The sequence below is a fragment of the Saccopteryx bilineata genome, chromosome 9 (assembly GCF_036850765.1).
Source record: "Saccopteryx bilineata isolate mSacBil1 chromosome 9, mSacBil1_pri_phased_curated, whole genome shotgun sequence".
Lineage (NCBI taxonomy): Eukaryota > Metazoa > Chordata > Mammalia > Chiroptera > Emballonuridae > Saccopteryx > Saccopteryx bilineata.
This window is the reverse complement of record NC_089498.1, coordinates 17,006,534-17,020,722: the sequence shown is the minus strand read 5'-3', so window position 1 is coordinate 17,020,722 and position 14,189 is coordinate 17,006,534. Positions and strand designations below refer to the sequence as shown.

At 49.7% G+C, this 14,189-nt stretch overlaps 1 protein-coding gene across 6 annotated transcripts in view; it reads left to right on the top strand.

Annotated features, from left to right (window-relative positions):
• The window catches only part of TK2 (thymidine kinase 2), a 30,354-nt gene extending 20,585 nt beyond the window's left edge, over positions 1-9,769 (top strand). For 5 of the 6 annotated variants that reach the window (XM_066243473.1, XM_066243470.1, XM_066243474.1 and 2 more), the window contains 4 exons: positions 2,518-2,606; positions 3,225-3,304; positions 6,099-6,179; positions 7,988-9,769. In XM_066243473.1, coding sequence (XP_066099570.1) covers positions 2,518-2,606; positions 3,225-3,304; positions 6,099-6,179; positions 7,988-8,086 — 349 coding nt within the window. In that variant the 3' untranslated portion in view covers positions 8,087-9,769. The remainder of the gene's footprint in view (positions 1-2,517; positions 2,607-3,224; positions 3,305-6,098; positions 6,180-7,987) is intronic. The other variant, XM_066243471.1, reaches the window with a different exon arrangement.
• The last annotated feature ends 4,420 nt before the right edge of the window (positions 9,770-14,189 follow it).

Below are 14,189 nucleotides of genomic sequence, written 5' to 3'. Positions count from 1 at the left end.
GGGGACAGCCCTTTCACAAAACAGGAGCCGAGTGGCTCTGCCCCTTTGGCATTGGGGTTGATCCTTTTCCCTCTCTCAGAAGCTCTGCAGCCTTGGCTTGGAATCTGGGGGTCCTGGATGGAGGGGAGTATGGCAGGCCTGGCCTTGTCTGCAGTTGTAGGCTTGGGTGCCCAGAAAAACCGACATACTGGAATTCTGCCTCCTCCACAGCAGAATTTGTGAAAGGGCGGTTTGCCTTTTGGGTCTCCTAAGGAGAGACCATCTCTTCCAGTCCCCTACCCCAGCCAGTTTGGAGTGGGCAGAATATAAGTGCAGTTAGGCTGCCAGAGGTCTGAGTGTGTTGTGTGACTTCCTTGAAGAGGAAGATCTGGTCACACAGTTTCCTTAAAGATGGGAACTCTGGTAAAGGCACTGTGCCAAAATGAAAAGCTGAAGGTCGCGAGAAAGACTTAGAGTTAAAGCGGCCGTGTAGGCAGCTTTGTGGCCCCAGTGTTGTGGGCTGAATGATTGAATGCAAAGGTTTTGCAAGATTGCCTGGTTGGCATGCTCTAAGAGCAGAAGTGAGGGAGTTGAGTGGGCCCAGCTGACTCACCTGGGGCTGGTGGTTGGGTGTATTGATTAAGACCCTTCTGACCAGGCGGTGGCGCAGTGGATAGAGCATCAGACTGGGATACAGAAGACCCTTAGTTTGGAACAACAGGCAGGTCTTCCTACCTCCCCGATTGGGGCTTGGACTCTTCCCTTACTGTAGGTAGTTCAGATGAGTGATTCACAGTCTGGGTCATAAGCCTGTGAGCTGTGGCTTTTCTCCAGTTGGATGTGATCCAGAACAACCCCTTCAGTTGACAGACCAGGGAGGATGAGTGATGCACGAAGAGCCTGTGGGTTTGGGGCCACAGAGAGCCGGGCTTGAATCCCTGCTCAAACAGAGCTGGGCTTGTCTGGGCCTCAGTTTTCATCTTTGAATTGGGACTAAAATTGACCTCGGAAGGTCTTATGAAAACAAAAGAAGACAATGTATACAGAGTGGCTGGCATTTTGAATATGAGCTTTCTGTTCTAACTTGTGCTGTATAAACGGGCTCATTGCACCTCAGAGCAAAGGTGGCAGCAAACTGTGCCAAACAAAAACAGTAGCATTTATGTGGGCCCAGGATCTCAGTTTTGCCACCCTGCTGAGGCTCCTTGAAACTCTTCAGTTCATTGTTGGTGAGTTGGGCCTTTGGATTTTCTGTAGAGAGGTGCCATCCCCTATGTGTTCTACAGAAAAAACAGCAGTGGCTTGTGGGGCTGCTGGGCATGCCTTTCTCGAGGCAGACACAGAAGGAGCTGGGCAGAGTTCCTAGGAGGAAAAGCAAGAAACTGGCTAAAATAGCACCCACTGCCTGACATTGCTCAGCGACTACACTTGATCTCAGCCAAAAGGAGGAGAAGCGATGCATGACGACGTCCCCAGACTCATGCAAACCAGGCTTCCGTTTCCTTACTCAGCTCCGCCTGGGCGCCCCACTGCACTGCATCCCCTCTGCCTTGTGGTTGGTCTCACCAAACCCAGTTCTGAGAGGATCCAGAGTGAGTGGAGGATGTTAAAGGGGGAATTCCTCTCCTGGGCATTTGAGGTTCACCCAGCTGTTGACGGGTTTGTTTCTTCTAGCTGCTGCCATTCCTTCTGTCTCTTCCTGTTTGTTTCCTCTTGGGACAGGAAATCTGCAGGAGCCAGGTAGACGCCAGGCCTGCCTTTTCACTTTGGCTCTTTCTTCTTTCCTTCCTTTCTGGCTTTTTCAGTTAATGCTTTAAATGGGTAGCAGTCTCCCCCTGTCCCCTGCTCTTAATTTGAGAACTAATTTGTTATTAAGTTTTGGAAAATACAAAAAGGTATGAAGAAATAAAAAATGAAAGTCTCCCATTGTTAACATTTTGGTGCTTTTCTTTCCAGTCTTTTCAGAATGTGTGGATGAGTACTCTTGAAAGTTATTATATGGACAGTTTTGTAGCCAGCTGTTTTTATTGAATTATGAGCATTCAATTATGAGCACTTGCATGTAATTAAATATTATTTTATAACATCATCTTTCAGTTACTGCATGGTTTTCTGTTATGTAAATGTACCAAGATCTAGTTTTTTCATTATTTTACATGTGCATTAATGTTTAGTTCCACAACATAAATTTCTAGAGGTGAAATTGGTTTCCCGTACCACATCCTAACCTGGGCGTTGTCCTTGTTCTTGGGTGGGCTTCCGAGCCCTTTCTCTGCTAGGAGAGAACTCAAATGAGTTCTCCCATTAGGCAGTGCCATGACATTTGCTGCATTAAACCATAATCTGTCACCAGGCAGCTGAAGGTCAGAGGTATTTAAGGTCCCTGTCCTTACCACATGTCCATTGTCATGTGGATCACATTGTGGTGTCCTTGGCAATGCCCTTTCAACAAAAGCCATTCCCCCGTTACTTGTGGACGGTGGTGCATCCCAGAAACTTTCTTGTGGGTGAATAGGACCCATACACCTTTCATTGTAGTGGGAAGATGCCTGAAGTGGACTATGTGGTTCTGTCGGAATGGTTTGACTGGATCGTGAGGAACATCGATGTGTCTGTGGATTTGATAGGTGAGATGGCCCCTCGTGACCACCCTCCCAGGCCTCCCTCTTATGGGCCCAGTGAGGATGAGCTTATCCAGTTATCCACCCAGCAGGGGTGGTGTTCGGGGCCCTTAGCATTGGTCATTCCTTCCCCATATCAATTCAGCCTTTTCCCCGAGGGCATACAGAATTGGGAGGCTCCTGGTCCCTTCCGGAGAAGCACCCTGACCTTTGTTCCTCAAGCTGTTCTGCCTGAGCCCACTGTGATTTGGTAGGGTTTCTAGTTTGTAAGGGAGGGAGGAGAGGACAGAACCTAGACATGAACTGAGACCTGCTGGATGCTGGGGCCCAGTGCTGTGCTAAGCTCTGCCTGTGCATGGAGCCTTCTTCAGCCTCACAGTGACCCTGTAGGCTTGTGATGTGGGAAGGGAATGAAAGTCAGGATGAAGTCAATGTGCATGTCAGGTCACACAGCTGGTCAGTGGTTGAGCTGTGAGCTGACCCTGGTCTGTGTTTCCTGCTCAGAGATGCTGGCAGATGTTTCTCTTCGTGGCTCACCCACGTGCCTGCCTTCCCCCTTCTTGGCTTTTACTTCCAAGTCATGAACAATCATTAGGGCCACGTATTTTTTTATTTCAATCTCAGTTTATCTCCGGACCACTCCTGAGACCTGTTATCAGAGGTTAAAGATGAGATGCAGGGAAGAGGAGAAGGTCATTCCATTGGTAAGAGCCCCATTTAACCAGGTTAGAGATGAACTAGAAGCCACCATCATCCCAGCCTGGCTCCTCCCTCTGTGAGATCATTCTGTTGTTGTCATAGACAGAGAAACAGGAACTGAGCATATCAGAGATCCAACTCTGACTTTCTCTGTGGCTGGGGACCCTGTGCCATGTCCAGATCTGTTTCACTTCCTGTGTCTCAGACTCAGCAGTTGGCATCCTCCCCCTGTCCCTGCTCAGGCATCACCAGGGCTTGTCTGGTCCACTTCCTGAAGATAGCTTGCCTCCGTGCCTTCTGTATTTTTCTCTAGACCATGTCCCCTTACTCACGACTGCATCCCCAGTGCTAGCACAGTACGTGGCTCCAAGCGATACTCACTAGTGCTGGCTTACTGCTTCACCCTTCTGTGCCGTGGACCAGCGTGGCTAGTAATTGTTCAGGTCCTGAGTGAGAACAGTGCAGAATGAAGAAATAAACTGAGAGAAAAAAAAGGATGGGATCGGGAGGTCTCTTTGCATCCTTTAGCTTGCCAAGAGCGAGTCTCTACCCCCAAACCACTTTATTTAAAGGGTTGAGTGAAGACATTAGCAAAACAAAGAGACCTCTGATACAAAGTCACATTTCTAAGGCAACCCAATAATTCTCCCGAGTGCAGAAAATCCTCCACCATATAGGACATCTTAACTAAACAAAACAAAGGGTAAAAAGAAAACTGCCTCCAGTCTCTCAGAGGGACATGGGGGATAGGACAAGTAAAAACAATCCAGCATCACAGCTAACATGGAGGTGTGGGGAACAACTTAGCCTTTAGCAACTTAAGCAAGTGAGATGGGAGTTGGGCAGACTGTCAGCTTACTGCCAGCCCCCTACACTCTGTCCTCCAAAAATCTAAACTGCAAGGACACTGTCAGCTTGCAGTCTCCAACACTTCTGGGTCTGGCTCAGGGCCACATTGACTCTAGTTGGATTGTTGTAACAAGCTCGACTGCTCTCCTTGTCCTGGTCTCTTACTCCCCATATCTACCTCCAAAATCTAGTCTCCACACTGCTGCTTGGGTGATGTTTTCAATACAGAATACCACTCATACAGTTTCCCAGCCCCAAACCCTTCAGTGCCTCATCACGGTCTAGCATAAAGTCCCCACTTTGTAACATTGCCATACGAGATTCTGCATGATGGCTTTATCTTCCTCCACCCTCTGTTACACTCTGGTCATAAAGAACTAGTGGCTGTACATACTCATTCACGCACACTCACTCACCATGGAGTTACACAAATGAGCTTTTGCATAGTAGATTCTTTTGCCTTCCAAATTTAACTCAAATATCACCTTCTCCAGGAAGCTTTCCTGACCTTCCCTCTATTGTACTCCTCCAGGCCTGGGCCGATTATGATTACAGCCTTTAGGACCAGCATATTGAGATTGTTTATTTACCAGGCATCTGCACTTCCGGAAGGGGCACCTCTTTTATTGGTGGTTAGTGAGAGGAGCACTGTATGTGGCAGCCCTCCAACGGTGTGAGGGACAGTGAACTGGCCCCCTGTGTAAAAAGTTTACACATTTGTTCCTTATGCCTCAGGAAATCATGAACTTTTAGAAGTTCAGTTCACTATATTGCACAACAGAGCCCACTAAAATTTGAACTTTTAAAGATTAGATCTCATTCCCTCTGTATCACTAGCGTTGTGTCCCAGGGCCTGGCACCTAGGAGTTTCTCAGTTAATGTTGGGCTGAATGCCCCATGTCAGAAGTTCCACTGAAAGTACCCAGAGGCTGGGCAAGCGTTTCCTGGGATGTCATGGGGGTCTGAATTTAGGATGGGGTGGACTTGGGGCTCTGAGACCTGCCCACCCTTGATCATTGCCTGGACACCAGCAAGGTGGATTCCAACCATGAAGGCCCAGGCTGGGTCTGAGCAGCTCCTTTGCAATCCAGAGACAGGAGGAGTTGGAGAAAGGGCACAGTGGAGCAGGGAGGGGCCATGTTGTGATGGGGCAGAGCTGCTCTGTGTGACGACCCAGATATTATAGAGGAAATGCCAAGTCTGGAGTCTTCCTAAGCCATTTCCCAGGCCATTGTCTTAGCAGTCTTTACGAGGCTTGCAGGCCCAATCAGTCTTTCTGCTAAGGGAGAACCCAGTGGTAGATGAAAAAGCGGCAGTGCTGTTCACTGGGAGCCTTTGGGCTGGGAGTAGATTGGCCTTGGTGGGTGGCCAAGAACACTTGGCCTGCATGTGGGAGTGTGTGTCCTGCCCAGTCTTTCCTGGTGCAGAGCCACAGATGGCTTAGGGGCATGTCTGGGCCTCTCCACCTGTGGCCTCACCCGGTTGAGTTTTCTGAAGTTGGTCTTTAGGATCCACAGTTTATAAGTTGTCTAGTGGAGTAGAAGCAGTGGGAGTCAGACTCCTAGGCCAGAGAGGAAACATGGCTTTGGGCAGCCATGGTTCCCCCTCTCCCAAAGGAATTGGTGGCCCTGCTGCTCAAAAAGGGGCAGTAAATGAGAGACAGCAGGCAGGAGGGTGCGTAGGAAGCACCAGCAGCGTGCACCGGGGGCATGGGTGGGCTGCATGCTGCCGTGGGGACACTTCTGACTGTTGTGATGCCCGTCTGGCTGCTGGAGTGAGCAGCCGCATTTACCACTGTCCACCTGAGCCAGGTTGCCTGTTGTGGGCTTCTTTGTCCAAACCACTGCCCATGGTCATTGACATTCACCTTCCCTGCCTGAGACCCTGGGTGGGAGAGGTGTGCTCACCGCTGTCCGGTTTTCAGCAGCCTGTGTGTATGTTTCCCGGCAGGAATACCTAGATGCTATCCACCACCTCTACGAGGAATGGCTCATCAAAGGTGGCCTGTTCCCTATAGTGGCCCCTGTTCTGGTAAGTCCTCCTGACAGGGCGGGGACTTTTCTAGAAGGAGGAGTGACCTGGGGAATGTTGGTCACTGCAGTCTGATTAAGGGCCGAGTCCTTCAGAGCTCGAGAATGTGGAAGAAGGAAGCAGGGAGGATGGAAGGTCTCTCACTCTCACAGTCCCATTCTGGACTGAGTCTTGGAGTGACGTGGACAGACCCAAGAGAAGGTGATTTGTTTCAGTGTCATTACACCAATGAGCGCTTCTCACTTATCTAGCATTACCAACGAAGGAATGTTTTAGATCAGTGGTCCCCAACCTTTTTTGGGCCACGGACCGGTTTAATGTCAGAAAATATTTTCATGGACTGGCCTTTAGGGTGGGACGGATAAATGTATCACGTAACCGAGACAAGCGTCAAGAGTGAGTCTTAGACAGATGTAACAGAGGGAATCTGGTCATTTTTAAAAAATAAAACATCGTTCAGACTTAAATATAAATAAAACGGAAATAATGTAAGTTATTTATTCTTTCTCTGTGGACTGGTACCAAACAGACCGGTACTGGTCCGTGGCCCAGGGGTTGGGGACCACTGTTCTAGATGGATGAAGCCTCTAGACCTGGGTTTCTTTGTGATGTGACAGTCCCTCCTCAGTGGATGACAGGCTCAGAGCCTCATTGCGTCTTTTCTGGGTGACTGAGGGCATCTGAAGGGGCATCATTTGCTTTTCTGGGCTGTCACATAATGATGCCTTTAGGAGGTTCTGAGGTGTGTAGGAGTGTTTGCCCCAGACTACTCATGTCTTGGGAGTCCCTGTGTTTCTTTTTATGTTAACCCTTTTTTCTCTTGCCGACACTTGCCATTTCTAACTCTGTTGACGTATCTGCCCTTCCGTGATTCCCTGTTACTCCATCTCCTTGGTGTTTGATTTGCTACTGCTGCCTCCCCTCAGGCAGGCAGATGGACACCTGAGACTGTTAGGAATGTGTGTACAGAGTGGGATCTGAGGGCAGCTGTGCACAGACTTGGGCGTGGCCTTGGGGACATCTCTTTGGGCTGCTCAAACTCGTGTACTCATGGCTTTCCAGACAGTGAGGTTGCTGGAAAGTGAGATATTACTACAGTTGATTTTTAAAGTAGTATAGTCTGCTTTCCCCCCTTTTATTATATAGTCTACTTTAGAAAGTTGGTGGTATACAATGATGAGAAAAAATCATTTATGAGCTTGCTGCAGGGACAACTGTAGTGGACTCTTAAGTGAAAATATAGCTGAGAATGTAGATTGACCTAGAACCTGGTGCTCTTTGGCTTTACCCTTCTCCTCCCTGCCTCTTCCTGCCTACCTCCTCTTTCTGCCTCCAACTCTCTCTCTTCATTTTTTTTAAATTTATTTATTTATTTTTTTTATTCAATGAGAGGAGGGGAGGCAGAGATAAGACTCCTGCATGTGCCCTGACTGGGACCCACCTGGCAAGCCCACTAGGGGGTGATGCTCTGCCCATCTGGGGCATTACTCTGTTGCTCAGCAATCTAGTTCTTCTTAGAGTCTGAGGCGGAGTCCATGGAGCCATCCTCTGTGCCCAGGGCCAACTCGCTCTAACTGAGCTATGGCTGTAGGAGAGGAAAAGAGAGAGGGAGAGGTGAGGGGGGAGGGGTAGAGAAACCGATGGGCGCTTCTCCTGTGTGCCCTGACCGGGCATTGAACCCAGAACATCCACATGCTGGGCCGATGCTCTACAACTGAGCCAACTGGGCATGGCCTCTCTCTTCATCTTTGAAGAGAGGATGATGTTGAAGTCAAGTGCAACCCTGTGACCATGTGCTTAAATTCCAGGTGATTGAGGCTGACCACGACATGCAGAAAATGCTAGAACTCTTTGAACAAAACCGAGACCGAATATTGACTCCAGGGAATAGAAAACAAGGTTCATAGGATGCAGAAGATCATGCCAGAGAAATGCCCATTGCTGCTGAGGTAGCTATTGGAAGTGATGTGGAAAACCTCCTCGTAGGAGGCTTTATGTGTGGCCAGAATTGTTTTCCTAATGGTCTTTTCTCCTTCACCAGTGTCTTTATTCTGGGTTTCTGGCCCTAGAGGGTAAATGACAAATAGGACCAGTGGGTTTGTCCTGCCCTTTAATGTTTGCAGTTTTGCATTCCCCGTGTGCCTCTTGTGGTGGTTGTCCATTGCTGGGTCTCTCTAATTAAGCCCTTAGGAAGGGCCAGCTGACATCATGCTGGACTCATGGTCTCTAACCCTTCAGACTACATGGGAGGGTGAAGTAGTGGTCTTAAATTCCAGGGTTGGAAGTTGAAGTTCAGAGAGGCAAAGGGACTCCCCAAGGTCACAGAGCCAGGGAGTTGGCATCATCCAGACTTTCAGCAAGTCCAGAAACGTTCTCTTGCCCCAGGTTGTCTCGTCCCGAGAGCCCCGTCTTCCCCGGCTGGTGACCCTCACCTCTGCGTGCGGAGAGCCAGCGGCGCACGGAGAAAATGTCATCATTTTCTAGTGATTTTAGCAGTTTTCAGGACAATTGGCATTTCCAGACACAGAGTTATGCTGTTTTTGGCCTGAGGCCAGCGTTTGGTGGTTTCTTGGCACGGGCCACTATTGCATTTACCACTTTGGCATCTGGCGTCCGTCCTCAGGAGAATCATGCATTTGCTCCTGAGTGGTGCTTGGTCTGGTGATGAAGGTTCTGCTTGAGCAGCTGCCAGTTCTGTATAAGGGAAATGGCTTTTGGCACCTAGCTGGTTGGCCCAGTGCTGAGCGGGGGCAAGGAGCCAGCAGCCCTGGCTTCTGAGGCTCCCTTCCTCTTTGGTGGCCTTATGTGTGGAGTTTCGCCCTTGGAATTACTGAGAGTTTGTGCCCAGGGAGTAATGCAAGTGGCCTTAAGTCTTTATGAAGTGTTTTTCAATTCACGGGGACATTTTTGGCCATAAAGCATGAACCATCTTTACTGGTTCGGAAATTATCTTAGCTTCACTCAGCTGTGACAATGCATTAAAGGCACAGCTGTCTCTTGAGTCAAGTAGGAAGCAAGAGAAAGGAAGAACATTCTCTTTGGGAACAGTGTGACGGGAAAGGCGGGCTTGCCAGCAAGGGCTCGTGGAGGGCTGGTGGGGGTGAGCACGGACAGCTCCGGAACAGCGGGTACAACGTGGGGAAGGGGGGCAGCGGAGAGCTTCGGGGAAACAGGCCCTGGCCCCTCCTGAGAACTAGTTGGCATAAATGGAGGTTGGAAGGCCTTGCCCCAACCTCTGTGTGGCACTTGTATCCACAGTTCTCTGGCACCACGTAGGTGGCGGGTGCTCCTGGTGGTCCAGTCCCAGAGGGAGTGCTAGGAGGGCAAGCACTGGCCTGTCTTGTCTGGCCTGGTTGTTGGGCTGTGCCCCGTGCACATGTGTCTCTCAGACCAAATGACTGACCAGAAACCTGGAGGAGGCAAACACCCGGCTACCAGGACCTGACCTGCTGGGGCCAACTTTGGGAGTTTGTGGAAGTGATTGGTCCAGTGTTTTCTCCACAGCTCATTTGAGCACTGTTTTGGGGGAAATGTGATTTAAAAAAAAAAAAAGTCTTGCTCTGTTGTATCCAATAAATCTTTTACCAAAAAGCCAATGTTAATTTTGGAGCACTTCCTCTGCCAGTGATTTTAGCTCCCTGTAGCATCATATTGCCAGTAAGATAAGGGTTTTTATTTTTTAAGCACCATGTTCGCTAACCTGGGATGTGTAGGTCCAGACGAGCTGGCCGTGCCACTGTTGAGAGGACACCATGTGTATCCACAGTGGCCAGGACTGGTCACAGAAATCTCCCAGCCCAGATATATCACATGAGACTGTTGGAGCCCGGCTTGTACGAGGGTTGCTTTCCCCTGTGGCCAGTGGGGCGGTGGTGGCAGGGGTCACAGAGCAGTCATTAACACTGCTGCAAGCCAGGGCAGGAAGAAAGCAGACACGGGCCTAGTTCTTGGAGCAGAGGGAGGCATGCCCCAGGGACTCAGAGGGGTGGCTCAGAGGAGCACAGCAGGCGCTGGCCTCCCTGAATTGCTGGACAAGGCAAGCCAGGCCAGGAACGTCCCACATCTGTGGGTGTTGCTCAGTGTACCCCAGAGCTTCCTCAGCTGCTTTGTCTCTTGCTAATTTAACAAATACCTTGCATAGCATGTACACTTTCTTTTAGTCATCCTCTTTAGTGAAATAATTCCAATTTACATTTAAGCTTTTTAATTTTACATGTAAAATACCTGGTTAGAACCACTTAGAAATATTTCATGTACCTGGTGATTAAAAGAAATGGGATAGGGCCCTGGCCGGTTGGCTCAGTGGTAGAGCATCGGCCTGGCGTGCGGGAGTCCCGGGTTCGATCCCCGGCCAGGGCACACAGGAGAGGCGCCCATCTGCTTCTCCACCCCTCCCCCTCTCCTTCCTCTCTGTCTCTCTCTTCCCCTCCCGCAGCCGAGGCTTCATTGGAGCAAAGTTGGCCCGGGCGCTGAGGATGGCTCCATGGCCTCTGCCTCAGGCGCTAGAATGGCTCTGGATGCAACAGAGCGATGCCCCAGGTGGGCGGGCCAGGTGGATCCCCGTCGGGCGCATGCGGGAGTCTGTCTGACTGCCTCCCCCTTTCCAACTTCAGAAAAAAAAAAAAATGAGATAGAAGTATATTTTTCTCTCATAAAAAGAGGTGGTGGTCCAGGGCTGGTGTGGTGTCTCAGATGCTGTCAGAGTCCTAGGCTCTTTCTACCTTTCTGTTCCCAGTGTGACTTCCTGCTTTGTGCCTTTCTTCCTCTGGGGGCCTCAGTGTCCAGGCTTCTACTCTGGCTGATGTTGGTCTTCAGGACATACTGCTCCCCACTTATACTTTAATTCAAATGTGGATGATGACCTTTGCAAGGCACAACTAAGGTAAACTGGAAGGTTCTAATGGCATTTTGCTAGAGGCCTTGGAGATAGGGGAAAGGCAAGAGGGGAGTTGCCACCCAAAGGCTGGACCCCCAGATCGGGGCTCTGCACGGTGGTATCCTGGGCACCATCCCCCTCCCTTCTGCCCTCACCACCCTCTACTGCAGCGTCCTCAGCTTAGCCTGCCTGCCATGCTGGGCCAAGCCCTGGGAGGGCAGAGGCCATCGGTCCGATGCATTCCCACAGCGTGGCTCCCCAAGGCCTTCACTAGGTGTGGGCCCTGGGAAATAATGTCACCCGGCTCGTTTTCTCCTCTGTGTCTCTTCCTGCCCCCTTGCATTTTCCACCTGAGCCCCTCAGCTAGACGAGACGAGTCAGTCAGAGATCCCTCCTGGGACCCCCCCCAGATCCCACCGTCAGATCTGGGGAAGGAGGGAGGTATTTACAGCTCTGAGGAACAAGTAGAACATGCTCGTAACTATCTACCCTGGGTATGTTGAATCTGCGCCTCATGCCCGTAGAGCCCTGGGGCCGGGGGCGGGAGCTCATTTCAGATGCTCACAGATCTGAGGAATGAGTAAACTCATCCCCTTGGTTTTGGCTACCCTGAAAAGTTATAGTTATTAAAGTAATTGACGAGCTTTTGAAATGTCAGCCCTCCATGCTGATAATCTCATAACACCTCCTGTTCCTCTGGGCTCACGCCATGGATTACTTGACAGCTCCAGGCTCATTGCAGGATTACTCACTGAAGGCCCCAGGGTCACCTGCTCTCCGCTTTCTTTTCCTAATAACCCGCCCGCTGACTTCCCTGAGTCTCAAGTGAACTGTGTGTTTCTCTTGTTTGCGTAACATAGTGAACTTGGCAAAAGTTGCCATTAAACAGAAACTAAGAGAAAGCCAGTTTTGTGGAATCCAGAATGGGTATCAACATTTACTGCTGCCCTCTTGAATTTCTGCATTTCTTGGCTTTTCCTCTTTCAAGATTGGGGTCTGTGGAACACAGGGGTCCTGGGTGATGATAATAGTGTTCTGAGAACAGGGGGTATTGTTATTCAGAATATTTGGGAAACACTACCTGGGTACTTTCTGAGAAGTACAAACTGCCTTGTACATTAACACAAGAAGTCCTATGACAAATACATCTTTTAAACTTTGTTTAAGCTGGGGACTCTCAAACTCACTTGACAGTAGAATCCCTTATTTGGAGAATATTTCTTAGAATCTCCAGAAGTGCCAGTGCTCTTTTGAACACCCATTGGGAAGCGCTGTTTTAGGGGACCTGTAGCTGCTGATGACTCCCAACTTTTGTGCCCTTTGGAATTCTCTAGCTCATGCTTCTTAAGCTTCAGAGCGTCCGAGTCCCCTGGAGGGCCTGTTAGAACAGGTGGCTGTGCCTACTCCCTGAGTTTCTAATTCAGGATCTGGGTTGGGCCTGAGTCTTTCTAACAATTTTCCAGGTGGTGATGAGGGTGCTGGTGCAGGGACCACACTCTGAGTGTGGTCTTTTTAGATTGAAGTTTTCTAGAATTGCAAACCCAGGAGTTCAAAGAGGTTCACTTTGTAGAACCTCTTATGAGTATTAACCAATACTCATATTGTCAGATAGTTTCATTGTTCACTTCTCAGGGCTGTGAGGACAACTGACCTGGCATATGGAAGGGCTGGACGGTGGCCTGGCATACAGCAAGTGTTCTATAAATGTTGGTTCAGCTGATGTGCCTGGGAAAACTGGGCCATGATGCAGTCAGTGGCTCGGTATTGGTGGCAGCCGCAGTAACCGTCAGAGTGGCGTGGATGCACGCTCACCCGTTAGTCTGGGATCATGGTGACTGATCTGTTTAATAGGCACAGGTCTCAGACCTGGCTGAAGCTGACCTTCAGGACTGTTTAATGTGCCTCATGGCCATTCTAGAATAATGAAGCATGGGACAAACAGTTGGCTTTTCCTTTCAAAAATGTCCCCATTTCTCATGAGACTCTGGATTTGCACCTGCCATTCTGTGGCCTAAGAGGGAGGCCTGGGCGAGACACAGCTGCCTCTGAGGCAGGAGGAACTGATAGTTCTTGTACCTGCAAAGCATTGGAGTTCCTTACACATTAAGCTGGTGGTTTTTTGGTCTGTTGTCTCATTTCTCAGCAGACCTCCATGGGCCAGATGACTTCTCTCCTGCCTGGTCCCTAGTACACACACAGCACAGATTTATCTATAGCCAGGGATGGGTAGATTTTGGCAGATCCAGGCTCATTTTTGGAACTGCTCAGAAAAATGAGCAGTGGCCAATTGCTAAATTTTAAATGAATCTTACCTTTTGGGATCCACTTAGCTTTGTGGGTGGGAGTTGGGATCTCAGTTCAGAACATGGATAGGATCCTAGTTTCTCTGGTTATTGGCTGCAAGACCTTGGGCAGGCCACCTCACTGCCATGGTCCTGCTTTTTCCTCTTCCCTCACGGGGAGGGGGTGCACAGACCAGAAAGGGGTGAGTTAAATGGGTGATGAACATAGCGGGTCTGGAACAGTGCCTGGCTACTTCCTGTGCCTTTGAAATCCTTCTACCTCTCTGTACTTGGCTGGAGAGGTGACCAGACTTTCTGTACTTTTACTGACAAAGTTTCCAGAGGGGGAGGCTGTTGCTGGGCTGCTCCAAGCCAGGGTAGTGAAGATCCTGCATTTTCATTTTTAGCACATGCTCCTCCGTCACTATGGAGGGGGTGGATATTATCTCAGCATCCTTGCCAGCCATTTGCTCACTTGCGAGTCCCCCATAAGCAGGCCTGTGTTCTCTCCTAGCCTTCTGACAGCCTGTCCCGTGCTTCACCCCTGTCCAGGCTCTATGCTGGGTGCCAGGCCCACACTGGTAAACAGGACAGACACGGACTGTCCACTGAAACATGAGCTCATTATAGCTATTTCCACCCTGAAATAGCCTTAAGAAAACCCACCCCGAGGCAGGAGGGCCCGGGCTGCCTCACTCTAGTACAATAATATACTCCAATAGTCAGTGATGAGACCAACACAAACAAGATTTCAGCGAAGTAGCAGGACACCATTTAGGGTGGCTATTTTTGTGATGTGACAGTCCCTTCCTCAGTGGATGGCAGGCCCAAAGCCTCATTGTACCTTTTCTT